Genomic DNA, 19,450 nt, shown 5'->3' with positions numbered 1-19,450 from the left:
TTCCTGCAAGAGCCTCACACCACTGGATTTCCCAACCTCCATTGTTCCATGTGTAAATTGCAGCCAGCAGGCGGTATCCCCCCATTCACCCCACCCCCAACCCCACCAACCCCATACCCAGCAGCTCCATACTTTGGAATCCTCTTCTTAAAATGAAAGATAGTTTATAGCTAAACAGAGGAGGACTTAACTAAGAAAAGTGGCCTGCAGTCTCATGGGTGGGGCTGCTGTAGGCAGCTGTGCACTGTGGCTCAAAACTACTGAACAGTTTTGATGGAGGAAGAGTGGAATTCAACTCTAGGTCCCCAAGATCTAGAAATTGATCTGTTGACAAAGGATGCTTCCATCAAACCCAGGAGGAGGGAACTTCTGCATGTTTGACCTGTGTCCCTTTCATCTTTCAGGAGGTAGCCAACAGTAGGAGAAGGTAGGAAATTTAGTAGCTGGTAGTTACCAGAATCAGACCAGAAATATAAAGACCGTGGCTTTCAGCTCAAAAGCCATGAGGCACATGACACTTAGGTTTGCTGCCAGTTGTCATAATGTTATGATTACGATCTAGAGACAGGATTGTCTTCAATAAATGGTTCGATAATTTGGGATTCTTGAGTGAGGGAGAAAATAACAAGACAAAGGACATTATTAATGATCTTTAAAAAACCAAGCGGATAGTATTCACTGAGTTCTCATTCCATATGGACCGCATTACTTTCTGACTCCATCTGCAAGTGATGGGGATGAATCCAGGGCCTCCCACATGGCAGGCGGGCACTGACATTCATGATCCCATTTGAGATCATGACAACCCAATAAAGTCGACTTTCATTTGACAAATGAGAAAATAGGCATAGAGAGGTTAGGTAGTGGAGAAAGGTTAGGTGGGTGAAAGGTTAGGTGGGTGAAAGGTTAGGTGGGAATGCATCTACTTGATGACTAGTAACGAGGGTCTGGGGCTCAACATTGGATCACTGTGAAGCTAAAATCTGGGCTCTTGCCACTGCACTGCTGGACTTTGTCACTCCAAATGGTTTGCTCCATAATGAATTCTGTCTTCCTGACCTAGCTCATCCTATCTGTGGTGACATGGACCACTGCTGCAGAGTGCTCCACTCAAATCAAAATGAAAAGCAAAGAAGGCATGGTCCATGTTTAAGGTGTTTATTCCAGGGTTCCCATGAATGGTGCTCATAATATAAAAGAAGAAAAGACTGTTACACCAAGTCCTGGTCACCTTCACCCAACTTTTCTCCATTAAGGAATGGCCTGTATAGAAGGAATGCCTTATTTCCTACTTATTGCCACTAATACCTGGTGGGACAACTCAAGGCCCTGGATCTAGGCCCAGGTGGTAACTGAGTCATTCACCTTGCCAAATCTCCTGAACCTGCACCACAGGGCCATCTCTCCTGCTTTTGACCATCTTTGCCTGGTCGAGGGTCAAGGCCATCTCTCTTGCCTGTTGCAGCCAGCAAAGAGCTGGACCAGCTCTCCTATGCTCACACAACCAGGGCCACCTCTCCAGCACTACCCTGACCAGCTCTCCTGGTCACCCCTACCACCACCACCACCACCACCACCACTACTACCAACCCTTGCTCTCAGGGTCAGCTCTACTGTGCTGTCCAGGTGAGATGAAGACCAGTTCTCCTTAATGCTGTAACCAATGAGGAGTGAAGACAGCTCTCCCAAATGCTATAGCCCTTGAGGGGCAGGGCCAGCTCTGTCAGGCCCTCAGACATCAACATGTAGCCCTGGGTGGCAGACCAGACCAGGAGCATCCACATGGCCTTTGGTGATAACATGGGCCATGGACATCGGCACAGATTCCCCCACTGCTGCAGGGCCACAGACTCGGACATGGCCCTTGCCAGCAGCACAGGCCAGGATATCACCATAGCCTCAGGTGGCAGTGCAGGTGAATCACATCAGGCTGTTCCTCACCACCCTGTGGTCTCCAATTCTGCCTCTCTTCACTCTGTTCCTCTTTCTCTACCATTTCTTCACTACGTAGTGGCTCATCTCCATGGTGTCTCCCCACCAACATGCAATATGGTGGCCGGCTGGGACCTTTGCAGTGTCTTCTCTTGATTCATAATTGATGTGAGGGTCAACCCACTGTAGATAGTGCCATACCTTGGCAGGTGGGACTAGACTGTGTAAGAATATAGTTGAATGAGTGGAGGAAAGCAAGCCTGCAAGCAATATTCCTCCATTGCCTCTCCCTTCATTCCTACTTCCAGTAGGAATGGAATTCCTGTCTTGACTTCCTGCGCTAACTTCCTTCAGTGATAGACTGTGGCCTGGAAGTTATAAGATCGACCCTTTCGTGGTATTTGCCACAGCAACAGAAAGCAAACTAGGCCATGCAGAGGAGAGCATTCAATAAGTGTCTGTTGATGAGGAAGTGAATTTGCCACAATAAGCAAGAGACATCAAAGGGCATGGCATTTGGAGGGGGATGCCCATAATTCTAGAATGTTCTTTAATGGTGAGCAAGTGATTGAAATTAGTTTTATTCTTGACAGAATCAGAAATTAGCAAGATGCCACTTCCCAGAAGAGCACAAGGCAAGCTCCTCACAGGAGGGTTTTAGAAACGCTTCTCTCTTTTCTGGATTCTTTTTTCTTACATAATATTTTTATTAACCTTCTGAGAATTTCAAAAATGTAAATTTAATTCCTGTTTCTATTCTTCTTGCTTGTTTAATATATTTTTAACGTCTCACACATGAGCACAGCATCTACCTCGAGCCTGCCATTCCCTCTCCTCCCCAAGCCCCACTCCCAAGTTCAGGAGTTCTTTGTTAACTCCTTTTACATGTACATACATATGCCTGTGTGTACATGTGTGCCCATAATATATACATATATACATATATATACATATACATATATATAAAACCTTCTGAGTCGTTCAGCTTTGTTTGTGTGTACATGTGTTCAGAACTGACAATTAAGGGTTAAACATCAATGTGGTAACTTGTTCTTGAAGGAGACTGATCCTTCCCCCCTCTCAGTGGGACCTCCTGTACAGTGATATCTAGGGATGGGACAATATAGGATTTCTGCTGTCCATATTGGCATGTCCACTGGTATTGTCATTATGCTGATCTTATTCAGGCATTCATGTTGCTGTGATTTCATGGGTGCGACTTCCCTGTCATATACAGAGGACACAGAAATCACCCTGGTCCTTACAGTCTTTCTGCCCTGTCTTCTGTGATTGTTCCTGAGTCTTAGGTTCACTGGAAATGTATCAGTTGGAATTGGGTGTGACGTAAAACCAGGTCCTATGACAAGGTAATAACCAGCACTGCTGAGGCCTCTGCTGTGCCTTTGAATCTCCAGAACTATGAGTTAAACAAACCTTTTGTCAGCTGGGTGGTGGTGGCACACGCCTGTAATCCCAGCACTCTGGGAGGCAGAGGCAGGTGGATTTCTGAGTTCGAGGCCAGCCTGGTCTACAGATTGAGTTCCAGGACAGCCAGGGCTATACAGAGAAACCCTGTCTCAAAAAAACCAAATCCAAAAAACAAAAAAACAAAACAAACAAACAAAAAAAACAAAAACAAAAACAAAAAAAACAAAAAAACCTCTTGTCTTTATAACATTAGATGCCCTGGGTGTTTTGTTTTAGGAATAACTCACCTGGAGAAAGACCATACCTGAGCATGGCAGAGCAGGGTGCCACTAGGACATTGTATCAGCAGAGCATCAGCTGTCCCTCTGGGGCTGCCCCTTCTGGATGTTTTAATAGATGTAACACAGCTTCCTTCACTGCTGTCACTGGATGACAGTCTAGGTGCTTAGAACTAAAAGCCCTTAGCTTCCTGTGGCTGCGACGCTCACTGGCCAAGCCGGTTTGCTTTCAGTGTGCCTTTTCCACATGCGGCAACTTAGTTATTTTTTGAGAGAAGGAAATTATACCTTTATCCATTGGACTCTGAGGCACTGCATCCTAACAGCCTGAACTCTTTTCTCTGGAAGATATTCCTCCTTCCCTCTGCCTTCTTCCCATCATTATCTTTATTAGTCCTGCCAACATCACAGTTTATGTCATCCTCGGAGATTCTTTAAGGAAAATTTCTAAGCAAGACTTAGATATTTTCTATCTCCTCCGAGCACCACTTTTCTATAGCGAGTGTTGAAGACATTGTGGAAAAGTGAGGCAGAGATTGCCCCTTTCTCCCTCTGACTAGCCTCCCCTGCTTTCCTCACAAGAACACTCAGTTTTTGGCTCTGTGTGTGAACACTTAGTATGATGACTACACTCCTCAGCCCCCAAAGTTCTCAACACTGAGCCTTGATCATATACATCAGTATCCATTTCTGTGAGACATCTTGAAAACTGTGCATCCTTGGCGATTCTTTATCCTCTTCTCTTCCTAAGCCTGGATATGTTTTGTCCACTTGCTAATCTGGTTAGCAGTTCAGCCAAAAGCTACATAAATAAAATAGGAGAAATAACATCATGAATTGTTTTGTGATAAACTTGTCCACAGAGAGATTTGTGAGAATGTGTTTCTGTGTCCTACTGTCTTGAGCCCTGAGAATGGAAGAGAAGGAGGCAGGAGGAAGAAGAGAAGGAAGAGGAAGGGAGAGGAGGAGAGAAAAAAGGAGAAAAGGAAGAAAAGAAGGGGAGGAAGAAGAGGAAGAAGAGGAAAATAGAGAAGAGGAAGAAGAGGGAGAAGGGGAGGAGAAAGAAGAAGAGGAGGAAGAAGAAGAGGAAGAAGAGGAGGAGATGGCAGTAGTAGGTACCTCTATTGGCAAACTTTGAATGTAGTTTAATTGATGAACTGTGTCCCTTGAGGGCCCATGGAGTGAAAACCTTGGGCTCCAAGGTTGTGGAACCATAGGAATGTGGTCCTAATAGGCGGCATTTGAGCTGTTGAGGATATACCTATAAAGGCATACGTACTCCCCCCCCCCCCAGTATCTCTGTCTCTCTAGCATCCTGTTTGCCAATAGTGAGCACTTTCATGCATGTGCCTCTACCATGATGTGACTGTAGCTGAGAGGATCTTCACCAGAATTGAAGCCATGCCATGCCATGCCCTGGAACCTCCAAAGCTCTGACTTAAACAAACCTTTCCTCTTTACAATGTTAGGTGCCTTGGGTATTTTTGTTATAATAATAAATGCAGTGACCTCAACTTAGTCATGTCCAATCAGAGCTACAACCCAACCTGTGGCCCCCCATAATGTCATAGATAACAGTTTATTCTAGAAATCTCTAAAACCGCATCTAACTTGATCACGTAACTTGATTAAGTTTCTAGGACTCTTGGCTCTGCCGGATGTGATAACATTAAAGGAATTCCTTTTGAGAGGTTAAATATTTAATACTTCCATCTCCAGAATCTATCTGTGATGCATCAGAAGACTTGACTAGTGACTTAGCAGAGAAAGGGCCAAAGTTAATATGAAATCAGAAAATAAACATATAGCAATAAATTAAGGTCAGCTGCTGTTAGGAAATTACAGAGTAACAAAGAAATCCATTCTCACAAATCTCTCCATGAACAAGTTTATCACAAAACAATTCATTATAGTGTTTCTCATATTTTACTTTTGTAGCTTTTGGCTGAACTACTAACCAGATTAGGAAATGGGCAAAAGCTTACAATAAGGACACTATTCACATATGTTTTAGTGGGATGTCTGCATGATACAGTCAAAGTCCTATCATCACAATTAATGGGAGAGATAAATGTTTAGGAAATTTAATGGATTTTGGCCGGCGTATAGACAGACACAGATGTGTTTTAAAAGAAAAACAAAACAACAACAAAAATCCTCCCACCAAGCGAATTTTCGAAAGAGACAGGCTTATAGCATCCAACATGTTTCCACGAAAGTGCCTCAAGAGGGAACAAAGGTCCAAAGAGTTCTCACTTATTGCAACTTTTAAAGATATTAATTAAAAGATGGGCCAAAGGGAAATAGACCTAATCCTGCATCACGAGCTCAAATGACCGTACAAAGAAGAGCTAAAGAAAATTAGCAGGCATTACTCACCAGATAATCAGAAAATCTGTGGGTATGTGATAGTCACACAGCAGTCTTCCTAAAGCCTGGCTGGCTGTGATGTGTGCAGAGCCCGCAGCAAGAAGCCTCACAGCCTCTACATGCAAGATACAGAGGCCGACTCAAGCCACTGGCCTTTAAAAGCTAAGTCCTAATGTGCATTGTGTTTTCGATGTGAAATGTTTCCCACAGGTTCATGTGTTTGAACACTTGGTCTCCAGCTGATGGAGCTGATGGAGCCTTCCCAAAGGAAGTGGGTCACTGGGGTGAGGGGTGAGGCTCTATTCTCAGGTTGTGCTGACCGTTCCTACTCGGCTGACTGATTGCAAATATATTGTGACCTCCCACCCCCTGCTTCTGGAACCATGACTTCCCAGCAGTGATGGAATGATCCCTTCAAACCATAAGCTGGAATAAACCTTTCCTCTCTTCAATTGCTTTGTGCCAATTACTTACTCATAGCAATGAGAAAAGTAACCGATGCAATATGAGACTAACCCACCATGGCTCAGATGATATCTGTAAAACATCATCTCATAGTAACGGCTCTCCTTCCCCAAGCTGTGGATACCACTGCTCTAAGCAGTGCCCCATCCACTTACAACTCACAAAGAAGAGTGCTCTCACCACTCTTATTTAGGAAAGGGAACCAAGAGTCAGATAGGTAGCCCAGCCCAAGGTCACAAAGCCAGGACCAGAGTTCAAGGCCAGGTGGTCTGCACACAGATGTCAGGATAGCTCAAAGAGCACTGTGTCTCAGCTTGTGTAGGAGCATCAATACCCTGGTGGTTCCAACCGTTCACCCTCTCGAATGATGATCTCCCCCACTGTCCCCTATGCATGCATAAAGCATCTTCGGGATGCAGTGGCATCATAATTTCAAAACACACCCCCAGTCTGTCCTTAAGATTCAGATGGCTAGCCCTCTCAGAATCTGACCAAATACATTGCAAAAATATTCATTAATTTTGTTTTGGTGGAGTTTGCTTGATGAAGACAGAAGGTGACGAGGAAGATCAGCACCAGAAGTCAAACGCTGGACCAAATGCAGGAAATGCTGAAAATGGTGAGGAGTGGGTCAAGAATGGAGGTAGGTAAGGAAAGAAGAATATAACAGAAGAATGGAAAATAAAGGAGAGAGAAGGGAAGGAGAGAGAGGAAAAGAAGGAGGGAGGGAGGGATGAAGAAAGGGGTCAAGGGCACGTGGATAAGAAAGGACAGAGACCTGTGTGACCTTGTGTTAAGTGGAGGTCATGGGTCACCACACAGAGAAGCCTCGTTTTTCAAAACAGCGCTGACAACAGAGTCATGGGCAAGGGCTACCATTGCAAGTTTAATGTTTTGTTCATCATCAGTGGGTAGTGGAGGATTTGGGGTGGGGGAATAGAGATAAAAAAGAAAGGGACCCTGAACTCCCTTCTGAAACTGTACCCCTACACACTCATGGACTTCATAGCACTTCCCAGTATCATGGGTTACAAAGTTGCTACAACTACTGCTTTCTGTGGGCAAAAAGAACAAATGTATCCATTACCATGATTAGATCTAAGAAGGAACGGCCCTCATGCGAGCTCTGCTTAAGGACTGGGAGAGGCTTAAAGCTGTCTACTGGCCGTGACCCTGTTGAAATCTCTAAGCAGGTTCAAGTCTCAAGGAAATGTGTTTAGTGTCTTCCTCTCTCAGCCTCATAAGCAGAGTGCTGTGAGGTCTGGAAACCCTGTAGACATTTGCTCCATCCGCTGCTCTAGAGAGCCAGAGGGAGGAGACTGGGCGTGCAAGCGACACCTTCCGAGGGAAAGCAGAGAGGAGAATAACCAGGTTAGATGAGCCCTGGATCAAGGTTCACCTGAGGCTGGCCTATGCTTTGTGTGGGCCAAACACTGCTTAACTCTTTAGCTCCCGCTTCATCTAGTTTCTCTCCTGTTCTGTACAAAGGCCCTGAAAGATACAATCGGAGTCCTGGATAGAGATCTTGCCGTCTCAAATACAGGCCTGAATTCACCAAAGAGTTGTCCTTAATGCTGGGGTATAAACCACCGATGCAACCAGGGAGTCCAGGAGTGGCTGAAAATCCAGGTAGAAACCAGATCTGAGCTGAGCTGGAGATAATCAAGCCACTCTTCTACTGCCATCTGTGCAGAGTATGCAGACAGACAGCCAAGAGTCCTTTTTTCTTCTTCTTCCTTTTAGGCATGGGTATCTGAAAAGCAATGGCTAGCCCATTCCCTACTGAAGAAACTCATCACACTTAATCAATACCACTTATGTTTTGAGTCACCGGCGTTGTCTGACTTGGATTTAAAACTCTCAGAGAGAAGGAATCTTATCTGCTTACCCTACTTGCACAGAAGACAGCCTGGCAAAGCTGCTGAAACCAGATCAACACCCTTGGTGCAGCTGCTGAGGCTGATCTTACAGCTTCAAGCAGGTCCTAGGGCAAGGGTGGACGGTCCAACTTTACCCTGAACCCCTGACAACATTTTCCTGGAAGTCCCATGTTAAAGCCAGGAAGTGTTTCCTCCCAAGCTTAACTAAGGAGAGGGACATGCTCAAAACAAACAAACAAACAAACAAACAAACAAACAAATTTACAAAGGATCAAAATTAGAAGACCTTTTTTAGATAAAATTATTTCTTTGTGTCTGATGTAAATGGTGTTATCACCATTTAGGCAATATGTCCCTCCTGCCCCACGGATCCCCAGGCCAACCACACAAGGGACACCCATTCCTGTACAGCCAGGACTTTTGTTTGCTTCAAACAGCGGGAGTAGTAGCGAAACAACAAGACTTGAGGCAGGCAATCTAATGGTTACAGCCTTGATGGTATCTTTATTGTCATGTGACCTTGGACAAGTTATGTAACCTCTTAGCATCATATCTTTTCAATAAAATACAGTGCCCACAGTATAGTCAGCTCCAAGATTTCTGTGGATGCATATGGAAAACGGTATTCTTATCCCAGAGCTCATGGGAGATAAAAATGCAGTCAGATTCTCCTCTCAGTTGAACAGGCAGCGATCCGGGGAGCTTCTCAGTCCCCTCCCCCGAGTCTCCTCACATTTCCTTCCTCCCTCAAGTAAAACCGATGATATTCAGCAAGCATTTGAGCCTTGTGACAGCTGTCCCAGCTTACCATAACCCTGGGAGGTTAAAACTTAAAAGTCATTTAATTTTGTTGTTGTTGTTGTTAATGGGAGTTGTACAAAAGCATTTCAGAATAGAAGCACATATAAAAACCAACATTCTCACATTCTGGAAACACACAGTGGTCCCAGGATGCTTTACCACGTTCTTTCATGTAAAAGCCATGCTACATGCCAAGCACACGGATAAGGGTTACCCCGCTGGCTGGCTTCCCTGTATATTTTCTGTGATTAATAAATCTGACTAGTGTTTTTTCAAATTGTAAAAAATTTCCAACTCTAAATGGAAAAGGTAGGCCTTTCTCAAAGAAGACGAGGTTGCCGATGGCACATTTATGTTCTGACTCAGCATGAAGAAGAAAAAGTCCAGGGATGCTCCCCTCCTGTCTCCTGACTTCAACCAACATTTTCAGGAAGGTATGCATGTGCAGTCCTCTGTGGTAACATCATTCCTGATGCTGGCTATAGAGGAAGACTTAAAAGAAATGCATTCTTCTCATTTACAGAAACAGGTTTGATTATTTTGTTACTTTTATTAAAATATAACTTATAAAAATTAGATTCATCATCTCCCTTTCCTTAATTTTAATTGTACAGCTCCATGGATCTTAGCAAGGCTACATAGTTGTGTAACTACCACCATCATCAAGACACAAGCATTGCTATCTGTCCAGTTACCTCATTGCCCTTTTCAGTAACCAATAGGGTTGCTTTCTAACTCACTGAATCATTTCTCTAACTCTTGGATTGCTTTCTGCGATAGACACATATTTTAAGTCATGAGAAATGAAGGAGATTATTTAAGCAAACACATTCTCCACAATCAAAACGAAGTTACAAATAATAATATACCACTGATTTATTGGAATCTCTGAAGCCCTGCTTTAATCTTTAACCCTGGTCAAAATCATGACAATGCTAAGAGGATTCACCCAGCATGGTGAAATCTTTCAGTGGTCAATATGATTTCCCAAAGGCCAAGGAAGTTGCACCTGTAAAAGGACTGAGAATGGGGTCCTGGACACCTTCATCAGTCTCAATGCCCATCCAGGGCAGTATCAGGAATGATGAAGAAGTCTTATAGGTAGAGCAGACTGAGAGAAGGGACTTCAAAGTCATTTATCTTTCCATTCCCTTGGGAGGGAAAGGAAAATGACATCATTTGGAGCTCAGGCCACTTCATGGTCATCCAACCAATGCTGTTTTTCTGACAAACTCACAGAGCAGAATATAATGACTCTGAAAACATGAAAGAAGATGATGTAGCCAATGTCTCAGAAGCCCAGGCACCTTCTGTTCAGAAGCGTCCATTATTCCTCTCACCCCAGCCACACACAAACACCCTCCTCCACGCCGCTGTCCCACCTGATACCTACACTTCGAAAGACTGGATACCAGGCACACGCGTTCTCATCATCCTTCCCGGGACATGAACACAAAAGCTACACAGGAAGGACTGTGAGGCATCTGCTAAACCAGTGGTTCTCAACTTGAGGCCGTGACCCCTTGGGGGAGGGTCTAATGACCTGTTCACAGGGGTCACCTAAGACCATCAGAAAGCATGGATATTTATGTAACAATCATAACAGTAGAAAAATTACAATTATGAAATAGCCACAAATAGAATCTTATGGTTGAGGTGTCACCGCAATGTGAAGAGCTGTATTAAAGGGTCTCGGACTTAGGAAGGTTAAGAACCACAGCTCTAGATATCCCAATAGTGAGCTTGCTGCTCCTCCTGTCTACCAAGGCATGCAGCAGAGACCTAGGTTGGAACAGATTTTAATTATTAGCCAAAATGTGACTATCATTTCCTTCCGCATTAAGTCACATATGACACGGGCTTCGGTACTCACCTGTCATTTCTAAAAATTCAACTCTCAAAGGACACATACACGTTCGTGAAAACCACAAGTTACGCACTGTTTATAACACCCAAATAAGACTGGGTTCTTTGGCATCCTTTGTTTTCTTCTTAGTATGTGCGTCTATTTCCCCTGTATCTGAGTAGTAGTATCACAAAATTTATCTTGGTACAAAAGTCAGTGGAGGTCTGTTGGCAGTGCACAGTAATCTTTCAGAATTATAGGCACCAATCTGTGGTGTTCTGCAAGCCATTTTTCCAAAATGGTAAATGCCCAAAGTGAAGTAACGCCACTCATTTATTTACTAAGTATACACTAAAAACAAGTAGGGTGCCAATTTTTGAGGATAGGGACAGTGATTTTAGTTCCAGTTATTACAGTGGCAAAGGATCAGAGAAGAGCGAACCTCATACTCTGCTTTAAGGTGGGGACTCCTTGACACCAAAGACTCAGAGGTAATGCTGGACTCCAAGCTTAAAAGGAAAACGGTGCACTGGAGTGAAGCAGGTAAGGACAACACACTTCCCTCAGAGACGCACCGTGACATGCACTGAAGAGATCACAGACCAGGGGAACCCTAAGCCGCATGCATCTGGAAGGCAGAAGACATGACAGGGACTGGTGAGATCTCGATACCCAAGCACCAGAACGGAGAGCACCAGAAAGTTTTTCTGAAGAAGAGAGGTATGATTTTGTGCTTTAGAACAATGTCCTTGGGGCAATCCAGAATTAGAGATGAAAACAAGCAATTATTGTAATAACCCAAGGAAGAAAGAACATGAGGAGGACCGGAGCAGTAAATGCAAGACAGGAAAGTGGAGGCTGAGTCAAAAACACAGTGGCATACTCGAGCACCCTTCTGTGGTCTGTGTTGGAGCAGTTAGTCAGAGAAAACACAAATGTTGAATGTTGTAATAAGAAAGAAGCCCTCCTGTCTGAAGCAGAGCCTGGCTACATAACACTTTTCCTACCATGTGCAAAGCCCTGGGTTTGGTCACCAGCACCAAAAACCTTGTTCATGTAAGAAACCAATAATAATAATAATAATAACAATAATAATAATGGCCAGTTACAAAATGATGGATATGTCAAACCTGTCTAAGTTGAGGCCCCCAAAGGAGAGAGAGTGGATGTATAGCAAGCAAGTGGAGAGGGCCAGAAAGGCCGGCTGGTGTGCTGGTTGCCCTGGTGATTCTTTGGTTGCCCCCTTCCATTCCTTGATCCCCATGTCACTAAATGTCCTGCTTTCCTTCCCAAAGGGCGCTCCCGGGCTCCCTCTGGGTTAAGTCAGTGGGAGGCATCATCAGGAGAGTGGAGGGTGACAGGACAGAGTTCATTCCTTCTCTCTCCCTCAGTCCTCATGCAACAGCCGTCTTCACAGCTCCAGAATGCCCTGCGCTGGGCTCCCTTGGTCCCTGCCCTCTGTCCTCCTGTCCTCCTGTCCTCCTGTCCTAGGGATTCACATCACTGATTACTGTCACACTGGCCTCCCCATTCTTTTCTGACCTTGAGGGTGTTTCCTTAACTTCATTCGTGCCTCCACAAGTTCTCTTTAGTAAGACACACACACACACACACTCACAACTGCTCCCCATTTTTGGAATTTTTTTGATGATGGATTTCATGTATATCTTTGTGTAGATGTGTGCACTTGGGCAGAAGGCAGAAGAAGGTGTCAGCTTTCCTGGAGCTGGACTTATAGGCAGTTGTGAACTGACCAATGTGGTTGCTAGGAAGCAAACTCGGGTCCTTTGCAAGAGTAGCTGTGAACCACTAAGCCATCTGTAAAATCTCTTTTCAGAGCACAGGTTCCTTCTTGCCTTCATTCTAATAGATGTGAAGCATTTCATGACAGTCTATGATAAAGGCTCTCCCACTTTTTCTCTCTGCTGTCTTACTAGGAGACGTGGCCATATTTATGCTTCCATCATTTTGTTGCAAAAGCAATCTATGGAAGCCGAGTGATCAGTCCTAACTCGTTGCTGTGTACATCATGACTGATTCAGGAGATGAAACAGCACAGAGCTGTGGATGTGACGAGGTCCAAGGTCACCATACATCAGTAGAAACGCGCATACTTGCAGGATTAACACTGTCTGAATTCCAGGAACCAGCTGAGCATGATCAAGATAAGCTACAGTCCGTATTGTAGACTGAGGATTGGCAGCCAACCACAGCCAACCACAGGCTCGGGATAAGTGCTTTCACATGTGTTATATGGGGCCCCTTATCCCAGCCTCACAGCCAGGCCCAGCTGCATGTTTCTGGTGGCCCATGACCTACCTGTGACCTCCTCAGAGTCTTTCCGTAACTACACTTTCTGAGCCCTCCTCACCAAGTTGATGGCACCAAGTTCCTATGCCCATAGTTTATATTCCAATTTGTGCTTTTATGTTTTTTTCTTTACATGTTATTTTCTCTCTTGTTAGACAGAGAACCATAGCAGGGAACCACATCTAGGGCATAGAATGTACTTAGAAAATATTTTCTAGTGAATAAATACTGGACATGCAGTTGGTACCAAAAGCCAGAAAGGAAGGAGGGGAGTTGAATGTTACTAGTGTGTTGCTGTCCTGTTTATACATATGGACCCTTTGTGGCCTTGTTTGCAGTCAAAACATTCTCATAGCTGGACCCTTTGGATGTCCTCAGGGATGCTAGAGTGGAACTCTCCCTGCTGAGCAGGGCTGGAGCCTGCGAGTTTGCCTTGCTTCGCACAGCCCCAAGCACAGATGGAAGCTTCATAAATATTACTGACTGATGATGACACCAGGGATTATTTAGTACCTCCACGTGGGTGGAGACGGACTTCGGGCCACAAACACACTTTGAATGTTCATTGCTTCTCAAATCATCTGACTCAAAATGTTTTCAACAACCCAGCTCATCTGTACCACAAATCAGACGCATTCAGATGACAGGGTCTCCAAAGAATGCCATTTTCAAAGCTGAGAGTTTATTATGCAGGGGTAAATGGAATCTTTGTCTTAGTGATACTGTGAGAATGGAAGTTAAAAACAATGAAAGTCTTTCCCTGGGAAATACCAGTTTTATCTGTGAACAATGAAAGTTTCGATAACTTGTCAGTTTCAAAGGTGCCCTGCCCATTCTGAAATACCAAGGGTTAAGTGGGTCATTGTCTATCTCTCAAGCATTCACTGTTACCCTGGCATTTGTGGATGCAAACCTATGGTTTCATTTACTTAATAATAACAGTAACAACAATAATAATAACAACGAGAGATTTGGAAAACCACAAGAAGACCAACCTGCATTTGTTCACCAGGAAGAAAGAGGCTTATCAAGTGTCCATCAAGAGAATCCCCAAAGGAGCTACCCAGCAGATCAAATACCCAAAACAAATCAGCACGTCAGAGCCCCACAGAATTCTGAATCCCAACCAGCAAGCATGAATAATCCTTTTAAACGGTCACTCACGTATCAGAACAGGCCCTTTGTGAATCTGTAAGCAAGGCCTCTCTCTGGCTTCTGACTGAACAGAGGTTTTCTTGGGAAAATGGATAAAGTGAAATCAAGAGGTCCTGGGACATTTCCACGAGAAAAGAGGACAAATGGTTTCTCTTGTCAGAATGGACTGTCTCACTCCTGGCCATGACCTGGTAAGCTGTTGGCTACCCCACGGGAGAGCTAGGCATGTTTTCAACCGCTTCAGCTGGTACCCTCTGGATCCCTGCATACGCGTATCAGGAGATACAGGGTTGAATCCTGTTAGTTTCCAGTTAACTGTGGGACCCAGCACAAGGCTCTTAACTCTCCTGATGACTGGCTCATCATTTACAGAAAGAAAGGAATGACTATTACAAGTTCCAAAAACAAAACAAAACAAAAGAACTCTTGCCAGGATAAGGGGTATACATGCAAATTATGTCTAAATAAAAAAATTGGGTTTAAGTAGAATCCTGAGACATCAAAAAAGCTATATAATGCCCAGGATTCTTTTCCTGGGCACCTGAACCGAATGGCACTCACTCACATAGACACATACATACACATAAATAAAAATTAAAAATAATAAAATAATTGTCTTTAAAAAAAATCCACTTTGTTTACAACAGGATTAACATGTAACAAGAACCATGAGGCATCTGCACTAAAAACTTCAAGTTTATATATAAGACACTGAAGAAAGGCTACTTAGAAATACATCCAGGGACCATGAGAGCCCATATTATTAAAATGTAACCCTCGGCAAGTGGCTCCATAGATTCTACACAATCTCAGTAAAGGGCTCCAAGGGCTCTGGTGGAAACTGACACATTGTTCTAAGACATACTTAGTAACGGAGAGGCCTACTGAACACATATGCACTAATGAGGCAAAGAATAGAAATGACAGAGGCTTGGCTTGATTTCAGAGTGGTATGTCTACAAAGATCAGCAAAATGGACGGAACGGGATGAGAGCGGAATGTCTCCAGTCAATTTCTAACAATAAAATCAACACTATTCAGGGAACAGGAATTTCCTCTGCTTAACAGAGTTGGAGCAACAGAGCATGGGAAAAGGTAATCCTCAACTGTTCACTTCACAGCACACATAAAAATGAACCAAAAAGTAAGGAGTCAGTGGCAGTGACCTTAGCCAAAATGCCCAACATTGGGGAAAGGGGACTTGAAGAGTCCACCTCCAGTAGATAGACAGGGCCTCAAGTAGAGGGATGGGGTTACTAGCCCACAGTAATAAATGTTAAAACTTTTCAGAAGAAAGATGCAAGGAAAATATCTTTCTGACCTTAACAGTGTTGGACAGCAATACCCTCTGAGAACGATCCATCTTGGGGAGACGCTCATTATGACTCAGGAAATAAATAACTCAATGGCTTCAGGAAGTCCCTGAAACTGGCCAGGTACACTAGGCCCCCTCCCTCCACTGCATATATAAGCTTTAAGGATTGTTGAGAGAGTCTCAGATAAGCTGAGCTTTTTAGACAAAGCTCAGACCAGCCAGGTCACCTGGAAGAAACAGGTCATCCAGCTATTCAAAGATGCTCAGAACACCTGAACTGCTGGAAAGGACACTGTCCAGCCTGGTGAGCTACCTGCAGGCTGTGCAGGGAGTCCTGGCTCCCAGCTTTCATGAGCTGTCACACGTGCTGGGGAGGGTTTTGGATGATGTAGCTGTCTTCGAGTCACTTCTGCCCCTGTAAAGAACTCCTCACCATATTTCCTACAGGCAAGCCCAATAAACCTCAGTTCACCAAGTTGGACTTTGGTGGTTCCTTACTTTGGTCTGCCTTGAGTTCCTTACTGGGGCGAGTAGATGCTCGCTCATGTCTCCCAGGAATATATCACACAAGAGTAGGCAAATATTTCTCGAAGAAGTCAAAAGTCTTTGAAGTAACAACATAATTAGTGAGGCATAAGAACAAATTAGCAAACTGGATTTAAAAAGAATTTAGGACCCCTGCCCATTGAAAGGCACTAATCAGAAAATGAAAAGCAGAGGTTGAGGAGATAGTGCAAGTCAGTAAAGTGTGTGTCCAAAATCTGTGCTAGAAAACTGGGCATGGTAGCAGATTAGTAACCAGCCCTGGTGTGGCAGAGACACACAGATCACTAGATCACTTGATGATTTCCAGGCCAACAGGAGACCCTGTCTCGAAACTGAAGAGTGGCCATCATCTGAGAAATGATACCTGAGATTTAGCTCTGGCCTCACCATATGCACACACACACACACACACACACACAGAGTATGGGGGAAAGCTACAGGCAGGGAAAATACAAGCAATACTATATTTGAGAAAAGGCTAATCCAAAAAAAAAATACCTACACAAAACACAGTAACTCAACTTTAAGTACATGCAAATACCCTTTGAATGAATATACCCTTTTTTTTTGAAATACCCTTTTATTGTGTTATAAAAGAAGGTAAGAAAGTGGCTGGTAAGCTTATGAAATCATTCAAGATTGCCTGTTATTGTGTAGTGAGATTTTAAACTACACTAAAATTATATCTATCCCACAATAGCATGGTCACAGTTAAAAGTCTGTCCCAAGCCCCAAATATCAGTAAGGATATGAAGCAACTACAACCGCCACATTTCTGAGAAACACATATGGTAGAAAACAGTTTTCAGCTTATTGAATGTACAACTATCCTAAAAATCAATATTTATTCTTAGATATTTACCCAGGCATGATTAAAATGTCAAAAACAACAAAACCCTTAAATGGCTACCAGATGCAGAGAGCCCAGCTGTCTATCAATGAGAATCTGTAAGAACAAATGGTGATATTCTCACATATGAATATAGTGCATATCTCTCACTTACTGCATAGCAAGGAGAGACGCACTTCTGATATATGTGATGATAAGGAAGTCAAAAAGGGATTTATGGAGGGTAACATGGCAGAAGATCCTACCCAGGTCTCGCTTAAAGCGCGTGGGCCGCAATGGCGGTAGAAACTATGGCAATGGCTGTCTGCAGGAATTGGAAGAGATAGAAGAGTTTGGGGAATTCTGGGAACAAGCCACACCTTTGTCTGAATGGTGGTTAAATGCATGTTTACACTCTCAAGACTCATCAAGTTAAGCTCTCAAGCTTATACATGCCACAGCATATGACTTCGACATTATGAATGATTGAAAAATAACACCACAAGAAAATAGCCACCCGAACTAGAAAGTGGAATTCTGTCAGACAACCGACCGGATCTCCAAACAGCTCTGCCAAAGGACAGGGATTGTGCTAAAGAAGAACACCACAGAACACAACCAGACCCAACGTGGGGTCTTGGATGGGATCTTCAGGGGAAATAAACCTCCAAAATATTTTGGGAATGTTCAGGGGAGAATTTAACTGTCATATTGGTTTCACATAATAAACAAAAATGTATTAACCGAAAATTGAAGATTGTAAATTGATAAGAAACAGCAGTGTGAACTTGCTGGTCTTTTGCATTATATATTGGTATCGTGTATATTATTTTAAGTATTTAACTATATCTGTACATTACATACACAGAACAAGACTCAGTACAAGGATAAATTTACCTATCACCATAGGTAAAGTAAGCAATTCTGAGAGCAGTGTGATAGCCTGTGTTCTCATTCGTCTGTGCTTTCTAACTTTCTGCAGTGCGCATGCTCTGTTCTTATAAGAATAAACACTGTTTGAAAACATCAGATGCAGAAACGGGAACATAGCTCAGTGACAGAGAGCTTGCCTAGCGTGTCCTAGGCTCTGGGTTTGATCAAATCCAGGTCTCATTGCCAAGCACGCCCAGAGTGGACCTCCTGTGGGTATTCTCTGTCATTTCATTCTTACAGCCAAGCAGCAGTGTAGCATCCCTGTGTTAACTCTCCAGATAAAGATGAAAGCTGAGTCCTATATATAATATAATCTGACCTCAATCTCCCTGCTCTTTTCATTTTACACACACACACACATATATACTTATGTATATATACATATATATTATATACATACATGTATACATATATATATATATTTCTATAGGCTTTCAGATTCAGGAAGGCTATACATTTATGAGATATTTTCTATGTTTTCACGAAATGCATATGGATGAACAAAACATATTAAATGAAACAAGCCATGAAGAAAGAAATCTGTAATAAAGGAATGGACAAGTACCTCTGGTGACAGAAAGCATGATGTCATCCATTCCTCGCCATAGTCTACGCAAGGATGACACTGTTAGCATCCCCATATTACAGATTCAAAAAAAAAAGTAGGACATAGAGATCAAATAAGAAAGACCCCAACTCGAACCACTTGAATCTCAAACTGCTATACCACATCACATCCAGAAGTCCTCAAGCTATCTCCAGGCTAGCAGTGGAGCAGAGGGAAAGAATTCCGATCACCAACAAATGGACCTTGGCATCAGAGGTTTACCGTGTGCTTATTACATGATAGTAATGGTCCTGCTTACCTGTCCAGAGCCATGCTGGTTGGCATACTCCTCCCAAACCCACGAACCCCCATCTGACGGAAATACGGAATGCAAGAGAGGTTGGCAGCGATGATGGCGAGGGAGTCTGAGGGACTCACAAAGAAGCCATTTTGGCCAAGGATCATATAACGGTCCTGTGGAGAGGAATGAGTAAAGATTATCACGAAGAAGCATCTGGTCTTTGTACCCAGTTTCCGTCATTAACACAAGCCACTTTCTTGCCACTTAAACAGCCTAAAACAATTTGAATTGGCCAAAGGAAGTGTGAGAAACCTCAGGGGCCTCGAATCTTGGCACGGCTGGATTGTGACCCACTGCTGAATTGCGTGTGCAGCTCCTTCATGCTTCTGTGGCCACCACAGACTCAATCCCTTCCTCCCCCAACATAGACTGGAGAGCGCTAGTAATTGATAAATAGCCGGTCTCTTAATGTGGTACTTTCAACGAAGCCAGCAATAAATGAAAATTTATTGCC

At 43.6% G+C, this 19,450-nt stretch overlaps 1 protein-coding gene across 1 annotated transcript in view; it reads right to left on the bottom strand.

The window, feature by feature from the left end:
* The window catches only part of Pgm5 (phosphoglucomutase 5), a 193,203-nt gene that overhangs the window by 124,907 nt on the left and 48,846 nt on the right, over positions 1 to 19,450 (bottom strand). The window contains exon 6 of the mRNA XM_052188060.1: positions 18,955 to 19,109. Within this exon, the coding sequence (XP_052044020.1) occupies positions 18,955 to 19,109 (155 nt within the window). The remainder of the gene's footprint in view (positions 1 to 18,954; positions 19,110 to 19,450) is intronic.

Source organism: Apodemus sylvaticus, chromosome 1, assembly GCF_947179515.1.
Source record: "Apodemus sylvaticus chromosome 1, mApoSyl1.1, whole genome shotgun sequence".
Classification (NCBI taxonomy): Eukaryota; Metazoa; Chordata; class Mammalia; order Rodentia; family Muridae; genus Apodemus; species Apodemus sylvaticus.
This window is presented reverse-complemented; position numbering and strand designations above follow the sequence as displayed.